The sequence below is a fragment of the Gavia stellata genome, chromosome 1 (assembly GCF_030936135.1).
Source record: "Gavia stellata isolate bGavSte3 chromosome 1, bGavSte3.hap2, whole genome shotgun sequence".
NCBI lineage: Eukaryota > Metazoa > Chordata > Aves > Gaviiformes > Gaviidae > Gavia > Gavia stellata.
In genome coordinates this window covers 122,617,441-122,641,252 of record NC_082594.1, presented here as the reverse complement: position 1 = coordinate 122,641,252, position 23,812 = coordinate 122,617,441, and the positions used below count along the sequence as shown (strand labels likewise).

General features: G+C 37.4%; 1 protein-coding gene across 6 annotated transcripts in view; it reads right to left on the bottom strand.

Annotated features, from left to right (window-relative positions):
* Nucleotides 1–13,474: 13,474 nt before the first annotated feature.
* Nucleotides 13,475–23,812, bottom strand: part of CBLB (Cbl proto-oncogene B) — a 130,423-nt gene continuing 120,085 nt past the window's right edge. For 3 of the 6 annotated variants that reach the window (XM_059835461.1, XM_059835471.1, XM_059835486.1), the window contains 5 exons: nt 23,262–23,361; nt 23,042–23,177; nt 21,610–21,747; nt 19,131–19,250; nt 13,475–13,817 (listed from right to left, as the gene is read on the bottom strand). In XM_059835461.1, the coding sequence (XP_059691444.1) occupies nt 13,555–13,817; nt 19,131–19,250; nt 21,610–21,747; nt 23,042–23,177; nt 23,262–23,361 (757 nt within the window). In that variant the 3' untranslated portion in view covers nt 13,475–13,554. Of the gene's footprint in view, nt 13,818–19,130; nt 19,251–21,609; nt 21,751–23,041; nt 23,178–23,260; nt 23,362–23,812 lie in introns of all 6 variants that reach the window. The other 3 variants (XM_059835478.1, XM_059835491.1, XM_059835500.1) reach the window with 1 other exon arrangement.

Below are 23,812 nucleotides of genomic sequence, written 5' to 3'. Positions count from 1 at the left end.
GTGACTTGTCGGGATCTTGAAGAGAGGGGCACAAGCTCCCATCAGCTGTGGTACTTAGGCTGCAATAGCCAGCAAGGGTAGGAACACACGAGTTCAAAATTCCCTGAGGAAAGTCTTAACGACAGAGAAATAGTTTCCTAACGAGCAAAGAAAAGGAATGAGGGAAGCTTAGAGAATATATAAGAATATATAAGAAGAACCAAGAGAAAAATGTGAAGTGTGAGACTGAAGAAGTTGGGGGGAGACAACTAGCAGAACACCATGAGAAGAGAGCTGTAAGAGTGTAATTCAAAAATATGCATCTGCTTTTACTGAGAATGGGACTAGAAGAGAGAATGAGGCTTCTAAGAAAGATCCTAAAGGTTTATAAAGGTAAGAAGAGTTCCCCCACTGCCATATTTCAGGTGTCTGCAAATTAAATCTAACTGCATTTCACAAATATCTGCAAAGGAATCTCAACACCGTACAAAATTTTTCTTGGTTGAAATTCCCGTGCTACTTTTCACAGTTGTTGATATACAAGAAACGGTGCCCACCAAGATATTCATTTGCTTGTACTCCCCTACATGTCTATTTTCTTAAGTTTTCCCTTGTCTTATTCCTATTTTATACTACAATAGGGTATTAATACATGTTTCTGCCTTACATTAAGGACAAAATTATTGGTAGAGGACGTGGTTTTTTATTGTGTTTTCCATTTGTCCAGCATCTAGTTCAATGGGGTCTTGTCTCACCACCGTAACAACACTCTTTGTTGTGTTGTCCCAGATCAGATAAACAGCACGAATGATAGCAACATAACTTTCACTTCTGTGTTTTCTCTAAACTCTCAAAGATGAGAAAAACAGCAGGCTAAACCCACTGCATTTACGTGTCAACATCCTGACAGTTTCTTCCTCATGGAGCTCCATGTTTTCTAGGGGCAGGGGAATCTCTGCAGTTAGACTCCTGATTTTGAGGCAGTAGAAGTTGGATGAGGAAAGGTCAGAGTGGACTAAGAAGTAAAAGTTTGTTCAGTTATATTAGGAAAAAGCTTAATAGAAACAAGATACATAGATTAATTCGAGCGTAAGTCCCTCCTAATGGCTTTAGCCCAGATCATCAGCTTTTAATCGTCTTTTAATTTCAAATCATGAGGTCTTTGGCATATGTACCTTATTTCTATCTATTTGACTTTTAAATCAATCGAAGCGAGGCACATAGAAGTCAGCCTTCAGTGACTTAAGTATTTTGATAGAAGCCTAAGAAACAGAAACTTAGAGCAAAAGCTGGAGTCCTAAGTGCTTGAACAAGATTTGTTTAGAAAAATTGAGATCCCGTAACCACAATACAGACTTGTTCGGATCTGCTTTTACATGAAACTTTCCTCCTTTTGACGGCTTTTATGCATTGTGAAGTCTCACAACCCTGGTATTTGAAAGTGAATAAACAAACTGGCACCTATATATATATATATAAAAAACATACAGACAATCAAATTTGCACAATCCATACAGTGATAAATTGACAATCACCATACCTGGCCATGGGGATAAATATTACAATTAGAGGCGTACTGATATTGGTCGCTAATAAAAAGTATATATTGGCATGTGTAAGTGCCAAGAGACAAAGATGTTCAGCTTACAACTGAACAGAAGGGCACATACTGAAACATATTTTTCTTCCTTTTAACATAAGCTATTCCAGTAGCATCTAGGAAGGAACATTCGTCTCTGATACATCTGCAAACCCATGTTCCGGCACTGGACACATACTGATAACTTTTTCTCTTTTCTTTCAGATTCAATTTAATATTTTACCCAGCAATAAGTTTTTTACCTCCTTTCCCTCTAAGCAGTTTCTCTTTCTCCTTTTATTTCCCCACCATTAACATGCAGAAGGCCATCCTTGTGCCACTCAGCTCTAGCCTCCTGTTCCTCCTTACACTACAGCAAGTGCTTCATGAGGGACTTTTTCTGAAACTCTATATTCCCGCACAGTGGGAATGTAGACAACACTGCTACTTGCATCACATACAGAAAATCTGGAGAAATAGGAAGAGAACCTATTAAAGAAAAAGCGAGAGAATAGTTAAGGGAGAAAGGAAACAAACTGTGGACACCCACATGATGAGAAGCCCTGTCCCTTGGCTCACGTGAAGTTTGTTTTTCCAACACAGGGAGGCAAACACCATTATTTTCACCTACCCTTTGAACTTTTCATGACATCTCCTGCTGAACCCACAATGGTTTGACTCTTCCTTTAAACTGAACTGATCAAATTTTTGTCTTTGCAAAAATGACCCAAAATCACCAGTGAGAGATCTTGGGCAAACAATAAAACCGACCTTGTAATGCTCTGTTCTATCATTTATAGTCTTGGCCTATCTGTAGAAAGGGCAAATTTCTTATTCTCTAGACAGTACAAGGAATAGGTGTTTTGCGGCTTCCAGTTTGCCTTCTCTGGCATCGTGTACAATGTAAACCTCCACTTTCAGAAATGCAAATAAATGAGCCACACTTATGATGTGTATTTAAATTCCAATTATCATACAATTAAGCTACAACTATGCATCTCAAGAAATAATATTCTCTCCCAGCATAAACAAAAGATCAGCAAAATGACTGAGATCGTTTCTTAGAGACATAAAGCATCTTCATATACTTCTTACTGCTTGCCACAGGGACACTGCTTTACACCCAAAGGATGCCTCCCTGTATATATGTGAGTTCTGGTATCACCACTCCTAAAATAGCTTTCAAAGCATTCTGAAAACCACACGCACCAAATCTTGTGGAACGTGCCCCCCCCGCCAACTTAATCTGATAGTACCAGGCCCCTCCTTCCCAATGGGAAGGGAAGAGTCAAACACCTCAGAAACCATGGATTTTTCTCAATAGAATTTAAAGGTGAAGAACTTCAAGGTAAAGGATTGAAACTAATTGTCAAACCCGTACCCAAACCTGCACAAGCAAATATACTGTCATTATCTTCACTTGGTATTTTTAGTTTCGGTCTCAAAGTCCAATTTCTCTCTAAACTCAAAGGCAAGTCCTACAAGATTTCCTCCTGTCAGGATATGGCTTTGTAAAACTGATCCCTTGGTTTGAATAAGGCCCAATTCATCAATGCAAACGTAGAATGCAAAAAAGTGCCAAAGTCTTAAGGACTTTCTCCTTCTTTCTTACTCTCTAATCCAAGAAAGCCCACTGTCGTTGCAGCTTCAAATTAGCTGACATGCAGCCCAGAGATCAGGCAAGCATTTCTAAGCTTATTATAGGCTGTTTTTTCCGGGAGTCTCCCTCTCTCTACATGTTATTCAGTGGACATGCAAATGAAGCATTGTCCAATTTGTTCCCCAGTTTCTTATACAAATGCAGAAGGAGTGCTCTCCTTTGTACACTCCTAAACTAGCCTACCGGCCTGGCTTACAGATTTCTGCAGTCTCTGGATGTGTTTCTATATTTAAATTGACTGAAATACACATAAACTGTATTACTTGGGCGACAAAACTCACACAAGCTTTTACTAGTACCACAGAAAATAAAACCTCTACAGTTTAGCGAGATTAAATATTATAGACAGACATAGAACTAGAAAGAGGGCATCTCCTTCCCCCCTCTCTCCCCCCTTCTCCCTTCTACACACTGGAACCCCTACCAATTACAGAGTTTCTCTGGATAAATATGTTTAAATTGTGATACCAAAAGCAGCTACTGATTTAGGTGCACAGATAATTTTAAGTGTGCCAATTGAGAAATCTTAAAATATGCTGGATGATCAGGAAGTCACTTTTTGAAACTGGACCACCTGAAACCGAGGTATTCCAATTGCCCCTCATATAATTTCATTATGTTTGTACAATAATAATTCTCAGCACGCCTGATGGCTGCATGAGCTAATGCCAGTGATGAGCATAAAGCATAATCACAGCATGACTGCTCTGTAGTTGGAAAATTATTTCCACCGCTGCATTGAAAAGTGAAAATCAGATTTCAGTGCTGAGAAAAAAACCCACACAACCTTCCATTTCAAAGAATAACCTGTTGCAAGTTCTGCATGGAGGAAGAATGAATGTGTAACTGGACTGCAGGCTGCTAGCACTCAATACAGGACAAAGTATAACCCCTAATATTATGGGAATTATATGGCTGGGTAAGGCTTAAATTGATGTTCCTGTAACACACAATTCTAGCCCCAAATTAAATACCCCCTGTTACTTACATGCAATGAGCCTTCCCAAGACTTCAGAGGAGGTCCTCTGCTGTAGTAAGGTCTCAGCATTTTCTAGATTTAACAGGTTCTCCAAACTGGGCTCTGATACAAAACTGCTGAATGACAAATGAGGTCTTCTTTGCTTAGTCATTCATTTGCAAGATTTGGTGAACTTTCTCACTACCAATTTCAAAACCACTTAATTTTATGAATAATTTTGTATCTTAGAAGATGTTAACTAAACATATTTTTGTTATAGTATCAAGAACAAATAAAAGGCCCATTCTTTCTCTCTAAGACTTGCTGTTAATTTAAAGCAGCATTAAATAGGATTATTAAGTCATATTATCTACCACGATTTGTGTTTTAGCTAATGATGTTATTTACATTTCTTATTTACTTCTGGTGAAAGAATGTTCATTGAATGAACCATTTTCTTTCTTCCTTTTTTTTTCTTGTAAGTATTTTCTTCATCTGTTTTCATTTTCTTCCTTTGCAGATACCTGTCACATCCCTCCTTCCCTTATTTCCTCTGATAAACCTTTTTACCCTGTCGTCACTGACTTGCCACCAAGAGATAGATAACAATGTCTTGTTCAAACAGTGTAACTGTTGGCGTCATTTCAGAAACTATACAAAAAAGCAGAAGTTTTCTTAGTTGTTCATTAACTAAGGAGAAAAAAAAATAGTTGGAGAATACGTGGCTTCCTCAAAGCCACTGCTCAATATACACTTTGAAAAACAAGGAAAAAGAGTACCAGCATCTTCCTTTCTTTAAAGGCATGTGCGATAGCTTCCCAAAACTGAAAATTGATTGAGAAAACCTTTTTTCCACCACAAAAACCATTCTCTCAAAAAAAAAAAAAAAAATTAAAAAAAATAAAAATCAATGCTTCTCCTGAAATCCCTTTTATCCCACAAACACATGCTACTAACAAATCAGCCAACCAGTCCCCCTCCACACATCTTGTACAGCCATCTTGACAGACTTTGCTACAGTCTTGAAAGGGACAGGACCAGGCAGTCTCAAGAGGCATGAATATTACCATAATGGAGCGAGCTCAAATACAATGATGATACAGTACAAATAATACAAGGTCCCGTAAGGGCAGACCACTGGAAAGTAAGTTTCAGCTCAACCAACCAAGAAAATCAATCCACATTGCTAAGATAGTTTGTACACCAACAGGAGCCTCTGTGTATTAGCGGTTAGTCCACGCTGCTGTACCCATGACTAGCAAGAAATTAACCTTTGTCCTGTGCACCCCATCCCAGGAAGCCTGTGTGCTTCACAAGGCAAATTGTATCAACCACTAAAGAAGCATGGCAATGACACGGGTTTCAGGACAGGTTGAATTTTACAGCATTATGCTCACGGCACATGAATGCAGCAAGATACACAACGACAAAAAGTGAAAAGCATACCCACAACATCTTTGAATGAAGCCACAGACTATTTTAATTTGGTCTCAGCCCCTTACAAATTGTTATGGGATGTGGTTAAAATGGGAACCAAGAGCCAGTTTAATGGCAGATTCACAGCCTGCAGCGGTGCCCTGGTCAGCCAGTATCTACCATCATAAAAACAACACACAGACACAATTAAGACTCTGCCTCTCCTAATAATCTCAGAGACTGTTTACTCAGCAACACCAACACGTCAAAGGAAAGGATGCCAATGCCTGAAGACAAATCTACTTAACTCCAAGCCACATTGTTTATTGTTAATAGTTTTCTTAGTAGAACTAAACATCAAAACAGATAGAAAAGCCTTGAAGGGCCTGGAAACCACCACACGTTAAACCACCAGCAAAAGATGTTGCTATGAGAACTGACTGAGCGGTTTGCCATACAGAATTTCAGAGCTGTGCCAAAGACCACATGCAGGTGGGGGTGAAGAGTAGTAGTGTGAGTAAACACTAAAATACGGGGATTAACCATGGTGCAGGTGACCTAGGAATGATACATGCAGGCACGTAATGCCTTTTCCATGTGACTATGCTGCTGTGCCCCAACACGGTCAGTCGGATTTCCTCCCCTTCAGTGCACCCTTGCACACTTCAACTCAGAAATTCCCTCTTACACCCACACTCTGAAACACTTAAACATTTTTCTAAGATGTCAGACTTTTTTTTTCCTACTGCTTTTTGCTCCAAACTTCCACCCGTCTTCTCTCACCTGAGTCACTCCACACTTTCCTCTTCACCTCCATTCCCTCCCTCCTCTTTCCATTACACTGTTCTGCTCCCCCCAAATAAATCATGGTTCTAACACACCACCTTCACCACCTCCTTGCTCACTCAGCTTCTACATTCTCAATCCTTCCCTCACCATCTAGCTGTCTTGTCTCTGGAGGATCTCTTCCAGGTGGGTAGTCTACATTTGTATGAGAACTAATGTAAACCATCCATTTCTGTTAGATTTTAGGAAAACTGTAATGCGTACCCCCCAGGCAGCAGCATGCAAAACCAGGAACCCTCTACAGTCATGCTCACAAATACTGGTTTACCTAAAAAGCTACAAAATTACCATCATCACAACCAATTTGTGGGCAAAGTTACCTGACAGATGAAGAATAAAGGTCTTTTGGGGGCCACAGGTAGGATCATTCAGATGTTGCAGTTTTACCTTTTCTGTGCGAGAATTTTCAAGCTACATGATATTTATTTCTTTGACATCAAAGGTATAGAGTCAATCTTTTACCCCCATCACTCATGGTAATCAGTTAACTTTATCTGCAAGTGACTTCCCAACTTCATTGACACGTCTTACAGAGTTTATCCCTTCAACCTGCACCTCACTCAGTACTAGAAGTAATCAAATACAATTGTGAATTTCCAAGCTACAAACGTTTGTTGGACAGACTTCTTAACTCTTGTATTGAGACACAAGCCATCTCAAACACAACTGTTACTAGGAGAGGATAGGATATCTTTATTGGTTTCTTTTCACATCTCAGAAACAGAATAGGGATCTGCTGAAATAAGCAGTGGATTTCATCTCTGTCCCTGACAAACAAATCATGAAACACAAGAGCGTATTTCCAGGCCGAGAAGGGAGCAGGAAAAAATGCCAGTGATATTAACAAAGAAAACGGGCTTTCTCACAGAATTCTGAATCCATTTTGGACGACTGTGTTCGCAGGGGCCATTCGGATATGACACGTAAAAATCTGTATAATGACTGAGAGAGACAAGACTAGCAGAATGCTTATGAGGGATTACAGAAGAAAATACAGATGTGGTCGCAAGCTGAGATGAGAAACTGTCAAGTGTCTGTTGTTACTGAGATGAAGGATGCGCTGGTGGTTGATGTCACTGTGAAGAGATTTGAGGTAGGAGGAAGAGAGGAAAAACAGTCTTAGAGGGAGCAGATGCGCATGCAAACAAAGTGATGCCTCTGTTGTTGGACAAAGGCAGGGTTGAATTTGGCCCAAGCTGGGATGTGTGAGAGCAGGAGAATTTCAATTGCAGTATGAGCCGAGATAATAAAGGTACTACTGGTAACAGCCATAGTGAAAAGCACAGAGAATAAAAATTTTGAAATAATGGTCCAAGAATTTCATATGGACCATATTGAATTGGTAATGAAGATGTAAACTTCAAGAGGAAACACCTGAAAGTCACATGTTCAAGGAAGCGAATAGCTTCAGAAAACTATGCCAGCCATTACCTTGAGGCATTTCTGAATAGCTGATGATGTAAGACTTACTTATCTTTGGACAACATTTGAAATTCAGTGATATTCAATCAGGAAATTCACAAAAGACGAGTTCTCCTTAGGGCTCTTGTTGCATTGTGGTCTAATGAAAACTAGGGAGCATTTATAATTTTCAGTGTCCTAATCATTACACAGACACATAGAAGAAAGCTATCTAGTTTGGAGTAAATATATGCACCTCCCCAGCTATCTAGGGAGAAAAAATTGCCTTTTAAGACATGGATAACTATAGTAGCTTGATTATCCTGCAGATTCAGTTCAGCTTTCCAAAAGGAGCAGATATTTTGCAGAGGTGAGTAGCACAGCCTAGTTCGGAACTCTGCAGGCTGGCATCTGTTGGAATACTCTCTCTCCTCCACGCTTCACCAGACTAGCATGTACATATGCGTGTACATATATACGCACCCTTCAAAAACGAAGATGATGAGCTTTAAAATCAAAGGTGTTTCCACATGAATCCTTATGAAGCTTTTGGTTGTTTTGCTAGCATCAAAAAACATTCTGAGCAGAGTGCTACTTCACACTTCCCTCTGCTGCTAAGACCCCGGCATCCTGTTCAAAAACATCTCTTTTAAAGAACTTCTTGGAGAAGGACACAGTAATTGAAGACTGGAGTAATCTTAACAAATACTCCTTCATTTGCACTAGACACGCAGGCAGTTCAAAACAGCTAAATCTTGTACACCAACAGGAGAGGGGGGCTTGGATTGTTAGGACAGAATTACCTCCTGCCATGTAGTTCTCTGCTCCTCTCCCATCTTGCTGGCTACCGGGGCAGTTATTGCAATTAAAAAAAGCTGACTTTTTTCAAACAAGTATTGCTGTAGTTAGACTGGCTGATTCCTTCACAGATCAAGACAGATGCAAGCAGCTTCACAGTCAGAAGATCAGTATTCAATGGTTTTGTGATTTTGTTTCTCGCAGGTCTAGGAAGCAAAAATCTTGTCATGGTTCATATTATTCTGAGGCCTTTAAATTCCTTATGATGTCCAGGAAGGTTATGGGATTAAATTTCAAAAATTTAAGATTTGTTATTTAAGATTAAGAGATTTGGGACTTAGGATTTATTTTGAGTAAGAATTTTCCCTGCTAGACATGAAATCATCTAAGGACAAATGGAATATTTAGGTGCCAAAGTAACACACAGTGTTTTAAAATCTAAATTTATCATTTTCCTGATAGAGATTAATTGCAACTGATAAACAGAGGCAGGTATCTTGTGCACAATTAATGATTGGGTCTATCCTGAAAAATTCCTAGAGCACCCAGCTGCTAAAATTTTATTATAACACAATAAAGTGACAGCTGATTTTCACATCGGAAGAGTAAAAATGAAAGAAATAGGCTGCTATAATACTACAGACAAGTATACCAAACAGTTAACTTCCCTACTTAGTAATATGACTAGTGACCTATATAATGGACAAGGATTTAACACAGACTGAAGAAAGTATCATGAAAATCTCATCACTGAAGGTCTAATCCGACCTGCAGGGAATGGTGTTGGGCTTTAAATAGTAATAGTTGTATTGTCATGCATAGTAGAGAGGTTAGATTTTCTAACCTTTTTTCAGAATGTTGGAATACAGTAATGGAAAAAAATGTTTTACAGTCCTAGAATATTTGTTTACGTTAAGAGTACAATGTTTTGAGAATGTAAATGCACAGGATGTTAAAGAAATATCAGTGTGAGCTTACTGTAATTTTCTTCAGGAAAAAAATCCTGTAAATTAATGTACAGTCGGACTCTATATTTACCACTTTGGACCCTAAATATTTAATGATTATCATCTTCCTGCCATAAAACTATTACATGCACATTTTGAAATTACTGCCAATTTATAAATTTTTACTACTGAAATTTAGAAATTAAGTACTGTATGGGGATATAAAGGGAATGTCTCAATGCAATGATTCACCTTACTTTCGACCAAGCCCTCATTTTTGTGGCTTACAAAACAATGGTTTCTAAGACCCCTACACAGGATAGGCTATGTTTCTAAGGCAGCATATGAAAAGCGGTAATATTCAATAACAGAGAGACAGACTCTTGAAAAATCACGGACCAACCCAACATTCTGTTAACATTAATTTTATAAAATACCTTACAAGAACAGATAAAGAACTTGAGCTTACATAATAACCAAAATTTAAAAAGAATGTTGAATAAAATATAAATTAATTGAACACATCACTAAGTTTGCCACATGTTAGACAAGTTTATAAAAGGCATTTTCAGATAAAATAGTTATTTGAAAGAAAATCCTTCAAAATGGAAACTACTTAAGTCCTTTTTCAAGAAGTCATTCCTAAAAGCGCTAAATTCCAGGTCAACAGGTAGTACCTGAATTTGCTTAGAATACGGTGTTCATTTGCTTCAAAATTTGTCAAGCTTTAAGACACAAATTTATATGTTTTCAGGTCAGAGTCACCAGTGCAAAGTAAAGCTTCAAGCTGAAAATGAGAGAAATATAACAGAAAAAATGATCCTGGTACAAAACTTCCTAAATTCACATTATGAAAACAACTGTGCCAGATGCACTCTTGAGATACTGAACATTAACAGATTTTACCAATGGCCATTTTAGGGTTCCAGCCAAGCCATTAACATGGCTAATCATATTAAATTCATTTATTTTATCACAATTTCAATTTTTTTCTACTCATAGTCTTTGGAAAAGATCCATGCTGCTGATGTCCACTTACTTTGCTCAACTTTTGATTCAGCCAATTTGCTTAAAATACAGTAATTTAGCCAAAAGGATATAAAAGGTGAGGCCAACACACATCAGAATGGTCTAAAGCCTACAATGACACTTAATTGGAAGAAATATGATAGCACATGTTTCTGAGTTTAACCAACTTTGTTCATTCAAGCACTCTCACTGCGTGCGTATCTGCATAACACGCTGCCAGGCTCAAACCCTTAAGTCTTTCAAAGGTTAAAATATGTTTAGAGAACTATGTGTTTAGAGAAGTAGGCTGTAGCCAGATTAATTTCTTTTAAGCCTATTAATTCCTGCATAGTAAACATCAACACTCTAGCAAAGCAATTTTGCTCTGTTTAACTTCAAAACTATTAACCAAAAGAGGTTTGAAATAGTCTTCACATTCCACTATTTAGAAGTGTTATTAGCACACTCATTTAAAGATTCATGGAACTCTTTTCAAGTAACCACTCAAAATATTGCTCATCAAGATTTTTTTAACACATACTTAAAAAAAACCAAGCGTCACTGGTGGTCACAACCAGAAAGGAGAAGGAAAACTTTAAAAACCTTAATCTATCAGGCAGCAGTTCCAGCCTCTAACTGAAACATAAGGCTGTCATTTATACTAAGCTGCTGCATAAAAATGAGAAAATGAGTTCTCCATTACAATTCAAAATTTCAAAACTCCATCTGCAGATTGTTTGTTCATCCCTGTAAAACGTTCTTTTTTCACTGTCGTCATTGCTATGCTGGCAGTTATGTTAGAACCTCATCTAAGTAATTCCAGCACAACCACAGTGTTTAATTTAATAGTATGAATAATTTTGAATTTATAGTTAGCTAAAATGCTAGAGTGATGTAAAGAAACCAAATGAACAAAAGGGTTCAAGACTACACAAAACTTCCCACCAAAACAGAGGAAAGAGATTTACTTGAACTAAAAGCACAGAATATAACCTCAACCAAGACTTTTCATAAGCTGTACTCAAGGAATGAACATTTAAAGGAAGTTGCAAATGCCCTTTTCTAGGACATAGACTCAGAATCATTTGCTTAAATCCAAATGGAACAGAAGCTCTTCCCTATACCCTGAATTCTCCTGACCATCTTTTATCACTGAAGCAAATTAATGCTATCCATACTATGCTTTGTGACGCTACAAAATAATTTATCTAATTAGTTTTAAGAGTAAGTTCTTTGATGAAACGATGGACTTTGAGGTATTCCCAGTTATTTTGAATCCTACAATTCAGCTATTTGTTGTTTTTAGAAAATCTTTAAAACAAATGTACAGGCTGCTGAGATCTGATCCTATAAGTGATGTAACTTTTACCACTTGCTCTGAGTGAAGGAGAACACTGACAGCTGAAAAGGAACAATAAATATATACCTCACACCCAGCTTAGCACACTGAAAATTCTTATATACTGGTCACATCTCAAAATGCGAAAAATATTCTAACTACCACATGGTTTTATCTTCTCAATAGTAATAAAAGAAAAGAAGATTTCAAAGTTTCCTAAAAAAAACAGGAAAGCAGCAATCTTAAGATTATTCTGGAAATATGTGGACTCATAACTTTGTACTTTGTCTACTAAGAACAGAGTTGTCTTCTGTCTCTTTTCTAAAATTGGGAAGATTTTTAATTTGGCTTGCATCTATTTGGGCTCAAAAATGTCAAAGCCTGGAGTATCACTTACCACGTAAAGCAAAAATGTATTTCCAACTAAGCAGCTGGAAAGTGAGTGAATGAATTTGGGTATTAAACACATACTTGAGAATAATAAAGTGTACAGAGGAGGAGGTTACTAAAGAACTTGGCAAAAAATATTGCTACAGTAGCATTAGGAATTAACAGTGCATCAAAGATTTAAAGTTTCCATGTTAATACAAACTGATCCAAGCACAATGAACCACAGGATAATCACTCAAACAAAAAATTAACCGCATTCTACTTTACAGAATCTAGAACTGGAATTTACCTGAATACCATTAATATGATTCAAAAAGATTCCTTCTAGTCTGGCATGCCTCAGTTTACATAGGACATAGAAAACTGATGCCATTAGTGTGTAATCAAAACACAGTATTATCACGTGCATTTGGTATTTTTGAATATTTGCAATCAAATACTCAAATTTGAAAGAGCTTTTGCATGTCAGAACTCAGCATCACTGCTGCATGAAGTGTTTTATTTGTTGGTTGGGATTTTTTTGTGGAAACTATGTATAAAAGACCTTGAGGACTACAGGTCATGGAATTCATGTTAAACAGAAAGCTGCCCAACATTACTGTCAAAATACCTTTAAAAAGGCAGTTCACAGACAGAATAATGCATTTTACATTCAGATATTTCCTCTCTCAAAAGCAAAGGAATCTCAGAAGGAAAAAAAAAATCAGTAGTGAAGGCCACATACTTTTTGCATTTGATGAGCTGAAATGCAAAAAACAATTAAAGCATCTTGTAAGAGAAGAAAAAACAAACACAGAACTTCTGGAAAGTGATGATTTAGTTGATGGAGTGGTCAGCATGGGAACTGTTGGGAATGCTACAGCAGAACTGACCACAAGTACAAGGGAATATGAACAGGAACATAGTACAGGCATCAACTAGAAAACTGTAACTTGCCAACTTGTAAACAAGAAAAAGCATTTCACAGATTAAAAGTTCTAGGGAAGTAAACTTCTTTAAATTATTTTGTCAGTTCAACCCTGATTTAAAAAAGTATGGCTAGCAAAAATACATAAGCCTCAGCATATTTATAAGTCTTGATCAGAGCAGCCATGAGCCTTTGATAAACGGCTGGAAACAAACACCCTTCTACTAAGGATGAAAGAAAAAATATTCCATTCTCTTCTTTCTCTCACTCCCCAGTCCACACGTGTATATGTAGAATTCACATGCTCCAAGAATATCTTGACGCTGCTATAGATTGAGACGTGGGGAGACCGGTGGAGGAAAACAGACAAACTCTCTTAAAATACTACGGGCCACGTCAACATTATTCTGGGCAATTTCAAGTGCCCTCTTGACTTCTTCAAAGGAATAGCCCTCTCCCATGAGTTTTGCAATTTTTGCATCCACATTTTCCGTGGAACTGTCAGAGCTGTATGCTTTCCTGTGGTGTATTTCTGGTGCAGTCCTCCGAGGAAGTGGTTTAGGGGGCCTGGCTGGTGCTTGTGAACCATCTGTTTCAAGTAAAGGAGATAAAAATCATTATAAATTGGTTCAAAATAGTGTTATAGGTAGGTCAAGCCTCAGGAAGCAGTTTGAAAAGTAAAATTCTAAGGAAACATGAAGAGATTTTAATTCACTGATATATCTCATTTTAAGATTCGGACAGAAGCTGAATTCCTCAAGAACATCCAAAATGGAAATAAAGTAATGGAAATAATATGATAGGAACATGCAAGTTACAATCTGAATTATCCAATGTTGGAAGAAAAAGAAAGTATGATGAAACAGTAAAGATGGTGAAAATAACCAGTCAACATTTTAAAGGCTCTCCATTCTCAACCTACAGCTTGAGAACTTTTTCTTAGTCTGTTTTAAAAAAACGAAAAAACCAAATTTGATCACAATTTTATTCAGGATCGTAAGTTGTGCAGAAGAGGAATCCAGCCAAATATGCCTGAGGGAGAAAAATCCTTCACTTATTGGTACATCTTGCAGATTCTGTTCAGCCAGTTGCAGTTCATTTCATGCATAGCAGCTATGCATAAGCACAGAAGTAACTAGTTTCTCAAAAAAACCTTTAGTCCAATTATTTTCAGTGGTGAGAACAGAACACGATCCTTCCTCTCCAGTCCCCCTTTGGAAATATCTCCCCTTTCCTTCTCTTCTATGGAAAGGTTACCTTCACAGTTAATGGTGGCACTAAGAATCATGATGTGGTGATGAAAAAAGCTAGTATTCAAACTTGCTAATCTTCTCAGAGTCAAGAGTTTCGTGCTCAAGTAAACTTGGTACTTTACTGAAACCTCTTTATCCTCACTGATTCCACAATAAGAAGCTTAAATACAAGCAGGCATAGAGCAGAAAACACTTTCAAGAGCAAAGTATTTAAAAAAAAAAGGTCTTTAATCCTTCAAAAAAGGGTTCTAAAAATTTCCATCAACAGTGACTTTGATAGATAAATTAGAGGAATTTCTGGCTGTGATACTTGCTGTTTACTTACACTGACAGCATTTGCAGTGTTAAGTACTACAGAGGCAGTTTTTTAGTGATGAAAGAATGCTGTATTTTTAATATTGCTGTTACAAATTGCTACCTTATCATAACTCCGGATAGAGAGAACTGTAATTCAACCAAGTGCATTAAACACTTCAGATGAATGAAAATAGTTCACATTAGTGAACGTCTAACCAAGGTGTATTTTTCTCTTAACTTAGTTTTCATGCATTCAGATGAGAGTGTTGCTATAAATTCTAACTCCGTTTCTTAATTCAGAGAAGATAAGCAAATAGTACTTTCAGCAAGATGGTGATATTCATATAACAAATGGATGAGAGCAATTTGATTAAAAATTTACAGTAAGGGGCTAAGATTAATTTTGTTCTAATTTTATTGACTATTTTCCTTGCTAATAGTTATGACACAACCTCCAGATAGTAAGGGCTATTTCATATTTGTTATGATTTTTTCTCTCTGAAGATGAGAAGAATTACATAAACGCTAAACATTCTAGTAAACACACCTGAAGCAGAGCCAAACCTGCTATGAAGGTGTGGAAGATCCATGAAACACACTGGTTTGAGAAATTAACTATAGCTCAGGAAATGTCGTTAATAACTAAAGACCAAATCAGAAACAAGTTCAAATTTCTCATTTCACTTATTTTAGAAAACTCAGGACTGTAACAGAAGAATATTCTTTCTATTTAAAATAATGGTCTATCATGTAAAAAAAAAAAAAATCCGTTTTCTTTCACAAACATTTCAAACTGTTTTAATATGCACAATTTGTAATGGACTTCATTTCTATAGAGGATGAAACAAAATTAATTTGCAAACTTTACATTTTCCCCTGGGCTTGAAGTATAGCAGAAATTCCTTATGTATAGATCAGATCCTTCTGTGTGTGTGTTACATGAGATATTTTTTGCGCTACCCAGTCTAATACAGGCTTAAAACTGAAGTTATTTCTTGTAGAAAACCTTCACTTTGCTGAAGCTTCCAAATAAACTTTCTTATGCAATCGCATAATTTAGAAAGATAATTTTTAATTCTGTCAGCAGATTTGCAGCATAGGCATTTTATTCTCACTACAGTGACACCTCTCTATAGCACAGATACTTTAAGATCTTCAGCCCTCTCTCTCTAAGTTAATTCTTCTTCTTATTTTTTTAATCACTGACATCTCTTTCAATATCTTTACAACCAGATAAAATTTTAGCTGAAGCTGGGTATCACATTGGATCCTGAGCTTAAAGATACTAAGCCTAAGCTGCATGTCCATCTGGACGCTGAGATAGAGGTATTTACGCAGGACTTTCCTTCCCAACCTCCCATCCCCTCTGATGTTTCAGCCACCATGGATGCCTAACTAAAAATTCAAATACATTTTCTAGTTGTGCAATTCAATTAACAGTTTCTACAGCAAGGAGTTTCCTCTATCACTCACGTTTCTGTAATTCAGCACTAGATTTAACCCTTAGGTAACGGGTTAGTATAAAGGCTCATTTAATAAGTGTTTAAAAAGCGTGGAAAAAGTTGTAAGGTGAGAGTTCTGTGGCACAGTGGGAGGAGGATATTTGTAACGATGTCAAATGTCTATTCCTCTCTGCTGTGAAATGGCCCTCTTCTTCCCTCACTGCTTCTCTTTTATGTTCCATGGTCTTTCACTGACAGCCTGAGAAGCGTCGGAGAAGCAGGTGACCACGGTTTGCTGTGCAAGGCCCTCTGGAGCGGTGGCAAGCTGCGACACCTAATCTAACTGGGGGACAGGAACAAGGCATACCCAGGGGACATCTGTACTAAGGACCTGGACAGAGCGGCGAAGAAGTGAAAAAAGAGTAACTGCACGTATGGGTCCATCAAGCTCTTAGGTATGATCTTCATATTTTGCATAAGTGCAGCAGATTAGTCCCCTCTTGAAATCCACGCTGAAATAATGTGTGACACCCTCCCACCAACATTGCCATGTAAAGGAATTTAAATTTGCATGTAAGAGCTTTAATAAGGCCAGGTGAGTGAATAGGCAGCAGAAAAATATACTTAACTAGCCATTTGAATCTATTTCTTACAGAATAGCTAAACTCAGTAAAACACAGCAGACACCTATATCAGAGGCCTAATTTTCTTCTACCTTTCCCACATATCATTGGCTGTGTTTAGGTAAAATATGCTAGCTATTAGCAGTATCTCCTTCTCTTGCTTTTATTGTAATAACTTTTAAAAGTTGTATTTAAGAAGTTTGAAAAACTATGCCTTTGGGACAGTTAAGAAATAGTTCTCAACTATGCACCTAAGTGTTCAATACTAAATACTTTGCTGAATTAGAATAAATTTCTCATTACATGTTAACAATTCAGTTAAACATCTTGACAGCAATCTTAAGAAGAGTCAAACCGAAGCACAGAACTTAAAGGACTCCCCATGCTACTCTAGGGAGCCAGTGGCTAAATTATAATTAGATTTTAGAATGAACTACATTTCTTTTCCAGCTAGTTCAAAGAATCACCATACGAAAGGGTTGAAATGAAGAATTTCCTAAGTGAACTGATCAGAATAAATGCAAAAACAAAAGTTCTGAAAAGAGTTACACCTCTACATTGTCTTTTTAAATCATAGACGAAGGTGAATCAGTTCATCCTGAAGCTCATCAATTCTGTTCTATGAAACTACTGCCACTGTAAAAACAACTTTCCAATTAAGAGTATGACATGATCTATCACATAGTTTTCATTTAATTGAAATGAAATTGAATATCTTGCTGTACATCATGCTGATTTTGCGTGATACTTATTAGCAAAGGTTGGCACATGTGGGTGTGTTAGAAGATGTCTGTGGGAAACATACAGATAGAAAAGTATTTATTAAGTGACATCAGAAAGCTCCAAGATCTTAAGTAGCAAACATCTTGAAGTAATTTAGGGAAATTAAAAATTGTTCTACCACAGAATTGCAAGAATTGCAGGAAAACACCATAGCTTTAAAAGGTAGTTATATCATTGTCATAATTTGTATTATAAAAGAATTTAAAATGCCCTAAATAAATCAGGTTAACATTGTAAGACGAATAGATCCGTCACAGTGTCACATATAAAACATGCATTCTAAACCAAAATTTTTTTTCTAACAATGGGAAAAAAAGAGATACGCTGTTACATTAGTAGAGGGATCCTCCCAAAAGTGCTACTATTTACCAAAGGCATCACACTAATTCTCAAATGTGCTATTCATTAAAAATTCTGTAGCACTCTTCAGGCTTAATTTCCCCTGTATTTTAAGTTGGAAAAATATATTCTTTCATTCCTATACCACAGCAGAAACGAACTACATATTCCTAAGAAGGAGAGATATAATTACAATTATAAAATGTATCATTTATCCACTTGTGATTGCTGCAATTAAACACTGATGATCATTACAACTGAAAGACTAGAGAAGTAAGTCCCTTCATTTCTTTATGCATTAGAAAAGACCTTTTCATGCACAATTCACTCTTATGTGGAGAATGAGTAATAGTTCAAAGCATCACTTGGCTCTTTCTTTGTGTGGTCTCCCCACACAGCAAAATGATGCAGGTGGGACAATCCTCCCCCTTCCCCATACACCATGCACATCTAAAGAAAAGAAAATTTGTCTACGAATTGGTGAAAGTACTTTGAAATACAGGTAATAATTTATTTTCTATTTTATAATTATTTTAATTAGAGTAGCTTTCCTTTACATACAGTTTGTGTTGCCCGAAAACCATAAGCAAAATTTCTATGGCAGAGGAATTGCTTCTGCTGGACCTGTTCCATTGCAGATGGAAGACTGAATTTTAATTGGTTTTGGTTTTTGTTGTTTTATCAAAAAACATTTTAAAATTTTCTTAGAACTTCAGACAAACATATTAGCAAAAAAGATCAGAAAATAGTAATACTTTAGAGAGCGAGGCTACTTTTTTTTTTTTAAGGAGCAATGAAACAAAGATGGAAGTGAGATGTGTGTGGTCCCTGCAGGACTTCTGATCTCTGGTGAGCTTTAAAGGTGGCAGAAAGATCTCCGCCTTTCTCAAAAAATAAGGTACACTAGAACTCACGTAAGGCTGGAGTTTGGCAGCTGGTGAAACTGATGCCATAATATCTACACTTACAGACAACAGGTAGCCACTTCTACCTTTATTGCTGAACTTAAATCTCTGTTGTCCTAAGATGATTTTGTGTTTTTGTAAAGCAATGTTACCTTTGCCATTCGTTGCCCAGAATGACAAAAGCCCTATTGAACTTCATGGATGGAAGTTACTTGCTTCATAAAGTTGTAATTTTCTACAAGAACAGTTTTCTACCTTACCTGAAGAGGGAGGAAGTTGATCATAGTCTTGAGATGTCCTATTTGTTTTGACATTTTCTCCAGTCACTCTACGAGCAGGTGGCAAAGGAACATGACCAGTTACTGGATCAAAATGGGGATCTGTAATAACAGAATAAAAAAGGTGTCTTGGAATAATTAGAATTACTATTTGGGGGAGGGCTGATGCATAGAACCTAGGCTTAAAATCACCTCCCTTCAGACAGAGGATCCATGAATCCAAACCAATCCAATTCCCCCACAGCACATGCATACACACATATACATCCATAGTAGACATGTAACTATGTCTTGAAGTGATAAAAACAAGAGTGCAGCTCAAAGGTCTATCCTGCACTGACCGTGGCTCTTCTGTTTACATCCATTAGGTACCTTTCAATTACCCAACCCTGACACTGCTAGGATTGTGGCTGGCAAAGCATGGAAGAGGTTGCAAAGCATGGAAGATGTTGCAAAGCCTGAAGCGGCACAATTAGAAATATCCCAGCTATTCAGTTTGGTTAGAACTTGGTAACACTCCTATGCTTTGCAGTTTACAAAGACTGCAGGGCAGATTTCCTATTCATACAGTCCCAGCTATGGGTAAATATTACAGGGACTGGTAAAGGCTGTGACTAGGCTTTTCAGTTCTCTCTTCTGATTACAGGAACAGAATTTAAAAAATGAGACAAATATATAGTCCTGGCATATTGTGTCCTCCTTTTTTTTTTTTTTTTGGCTATTGAGGATGCGGCTGAGCAAGTGTTAACATCCTGGACCTGGCTTCTGCTCTGGACTCATAAGAGCATATGTGAGTGCAACTTTTTGCTGTGTTGATGATGAGATTATTATTCTAATCTGACAGGCTCTGATGGATAGCTGAGAAATCACCCCCAAGACTTATACGGAAACCAATCATCAAAAACTCGTCATAAATCATCTACAGCAGTTTATCTGACAAGATGCAAAGTGAGTAATATGGCTTTAGAAATATCATATGAATAAAAAAAGACCAATCCACATGACCATGTATGCCTAAGTAGACGTATACACTTACAAGATTAATGAAAACTGCTGCTGTAAGATTGTATTCACTATGCAACTATGAAGAAAAATACGTGGCCATAGATACATTTTCCAGATTCTTGATTAAAAGCTATTAAATAGTTTTTAACACTATCAGTGATGTTTCTTAGATTATCTGGAAATAACAATAATTTAAAACCCTGCATGTTTCCGGGAACTGCACACAGATTGACAGAGGTTGTGTGAGTCTGTGTGTGAGGGCTTCTATTTTTCTTCTCCATCCCCATTAGAACTGAATGGCACGGCGTGTGTTTCTGCATCAGATCACACAATTGAAGCACCCATTCAGACTGGACTGAATAATAAAAACATTCCATAAAAGGTCATGCCAGTTCAACCTAAACTAGCTCGCTTTCATCCCACACCTAGTATCACAAAGTATTTCACAAAGGTCAGCCAAACGCCCGACAACCGGTCAGGCTAGTACGGAGCTGCACATGACTGCTTGTCATCTACGTTCTGGCATTCCTGTGATACTATGGCCAAAACATTTCCTTTATCCCTCTCCATACAGCGTCTAAGAAAAATAGATAGGAGGAGGAAGACATCTAACCGCACCACAAGATAGATGAGCACTGAAAATATTCCTGGGACAGGTAAATTTAAGACACCAACATCCTTTGGAAGCTTCCACAGAGGAAAAAAAAGTCACTTCACAGGTATGCACTGTAACCCACAAAAATCCTGCTGTAATCTGTACCATCAGCAGCAAATGTATTCAACTTAATTAACCTGACAATCAAACACTTTTCAATGCAAAGACAAAATTCGTAAATTGTGAACATAGCTTTTCTTACCTTTCACAAGCAAAATACAGGACTGAGAAAGTGTCACAGTGATTCATGGGGAGAGATAGTTGAAAAATTGACTTATCAAAAAGGTTATGAACCACAGACGCCTGCAACTATGTTCACAATTAATATAGTTTTGCAGCAAAATTTTACAACAGTTCTAACAAAGCAGGATGTTCTTTTCCCTTATTTTCTAGTTTTTCCCCAAGTTCCAACTTTAAAATAAACCCCATGAATCATGTTTTACTATAGAAAACAATGGAGCTGACAAAAGGGTACAGACTAATATTACAGATTACAACAGAAAACTTGGCACTTCACAAGTAACAACTCTTACTAGAAAAGTACAGTTTACCAAAATGTCTAGCCTGGTATAGAAATATTGACCTGATTTCATTACTTCATGATAATGAAAAGTTAAGTCTCTTTATATTCTGAATTATTTCATCTCCACCATTAAAAACCCCCTATTTTTTAGTATTTTGTGTAATGAAGAATAGACAAAACAGACTTCTGAAGCCCGATAAAAACTTTATCACAGAGCAGATAAGCTTCTGAAGTAAAGGAAAATTAAATAAAATACATTCTTTCCTTTGTATTCCTACCAGAGTGAAGGAACAGTTCATGTCCTGAAGGAGGTCGGCTTCCTGAACCAGGAGGTTTTGTGTGCTCAATCATGCTGTGCCGAGCAGGTGGTGGTGGCGGTGGTAGTGAAGGGGGTGAGCTATCAAACGCATCTTCGCCTGCATTTTAGAAAAGAATTATTAGATGAGCAAAATTTCATTAAGAACTGTAGAATAAAGAGTGAAGCTTAAAATTTATTTTTCTCTGGCTGCTGAGGCCGTTACTCCTAGGGTTCATCTAGCAGTTCAGTGACTCCAGTAATGAAATTGTAAACCTGACTCTTACTATGCACAATCCTCTTCAAAAACATGCTCTGAATGACCTCTTGCAATGCTCAGTTTCTTTTCTGGGATAGGGGGAGATTTCTTTTAGTGGCTTAGTTGCAAAGAGTGTATTATAATGAAAGTTTTAACTGAATGTCATTGTAGAATAACAGCTATGTTTCAGTGGCTAAGCAAAAATATTTAAATTCAAACATCAATGCTGACTACATTGATTCTGCTACATTTATACCGTGTATTATCTTTATCTGCTGTTCTAAAGCTCTGACCCCAGATATAAACTGAATTTTCTAGGGCTTGGCAAAAGAACGCACCCCTTACACAAAGGTGGAGCAGACAGGACTAGGGTTACCAAGCAGCGTCATTCTTATGTGTTCTTCTACCTTCACTTCTATGTACTCTTGCAACTCAGGAACACTTCAGGGACCAGAGAGCATATAGTGCAGGAACATGGCAAATGTTCAAAAGGTTTTATGGAACCAGAAAATTGGATGATGACACATACACTACAGTCTAACAATCACGCAACTGAGTTTGTCAATGAAGGTGTGGGTGGTGGCCAAGCACAGCCCCAGTATATATGCAGAGCTCACTGGCTTTTGTGTAGGAGATCAGAACAGAAATCAGGGTCGGAAAAGATCGCTTTTGGTGATTGTAGGCAGCAGTGAGATTTGATAGTGGAAAAAAACCCAGAAATAAACTTATTAATTTAATTCAGTTTTCTTTGACCTAAATACCACCTCTTTGGCATCCTTCTTCATATTTAATAAAAGAAATGGAATTCTTTAAGCTACAATAGGAAAACCCCTCCACTCTTGCATAAAATTGCAATGCTCAAACTTCGTATTAAGGGACAAAAAATTGTAATTTGTTTTAGGGGAAATGGTTTTGCTTTTCTTTATAGCTTGAATACAGATTTAGTATGCCTTTTCATCTGTCTTGCATGAGGGCTTACAGACAGATACCAAGCACAGGTCATTGACACAAATACTGACTTACAGCTGTAATATTTAGCCCATAGCTTGTTCGGTACTCTTAACATACTCAACATTGGTTGTTTTTCAGTAAACATGGCATTTGCTTCATCTAGGCAATGTTAACCATTAAATGTAATCAGCAAAAAGTCTGCAACCTAAAGGGGGCACCAGAAGATCATAATCGGAGGGTGTCCTGTTGAGCAAAGAGCTGTGTTTTGGGTTGTCTCTGGTAGGAGGTCGTGCAGGTGGCAAAGGTACTGGAACAGTAGGTGCATCATAGACATCTCCTGAATGACACAATCACAAGAAGTGAATGTTTTCTTGCTGTACCCCTAGAACAGCACAAAATAAATTTTCTTGCTAAATAGTGAAAAATAAAAACATACCTAACTCTGGATGTTTTGATTTCTTCATCTCAGAAGTAGTACTGTGTGTCCCATTCGTTACTCCAGCACATTGACCATTCTCACACACCCTGAAGACAGACATTAAACAGGAAGCAATCAACCAGTTATCCAAGTATTAATTTCCAGAATGACCAAGCACCTGAGCTGGCCGTCCATTATATGGAAACAAATGAAAGACGGTAAGCTGCACCAATGTTAAACTTCACAGTTTTTTTGTTGAGAGCAGATACTGGTTAACTGTCAGTAAAACTCCTTTGAAGGATTATACTGCTTTCTTGGTGGGCTACTGACATGGCTTAAATAACTTACTCAAGGCTGCAATACAAGGCAGAGGAAGAAGTAACATTAAACATAGTCCTCACTTCAGAGCTCAGGTCATTAGTTTATTCACACAGTTAAGTCACAGACTCAATCCTATTTCACCTTCCCAGCTGTTAAATTTTCCCTAGCAAAAATACAGTAAAGGGAAATGTGGATTTTGGTAATTATCCATGATGAAGTACACAGAAAAGTCATTAA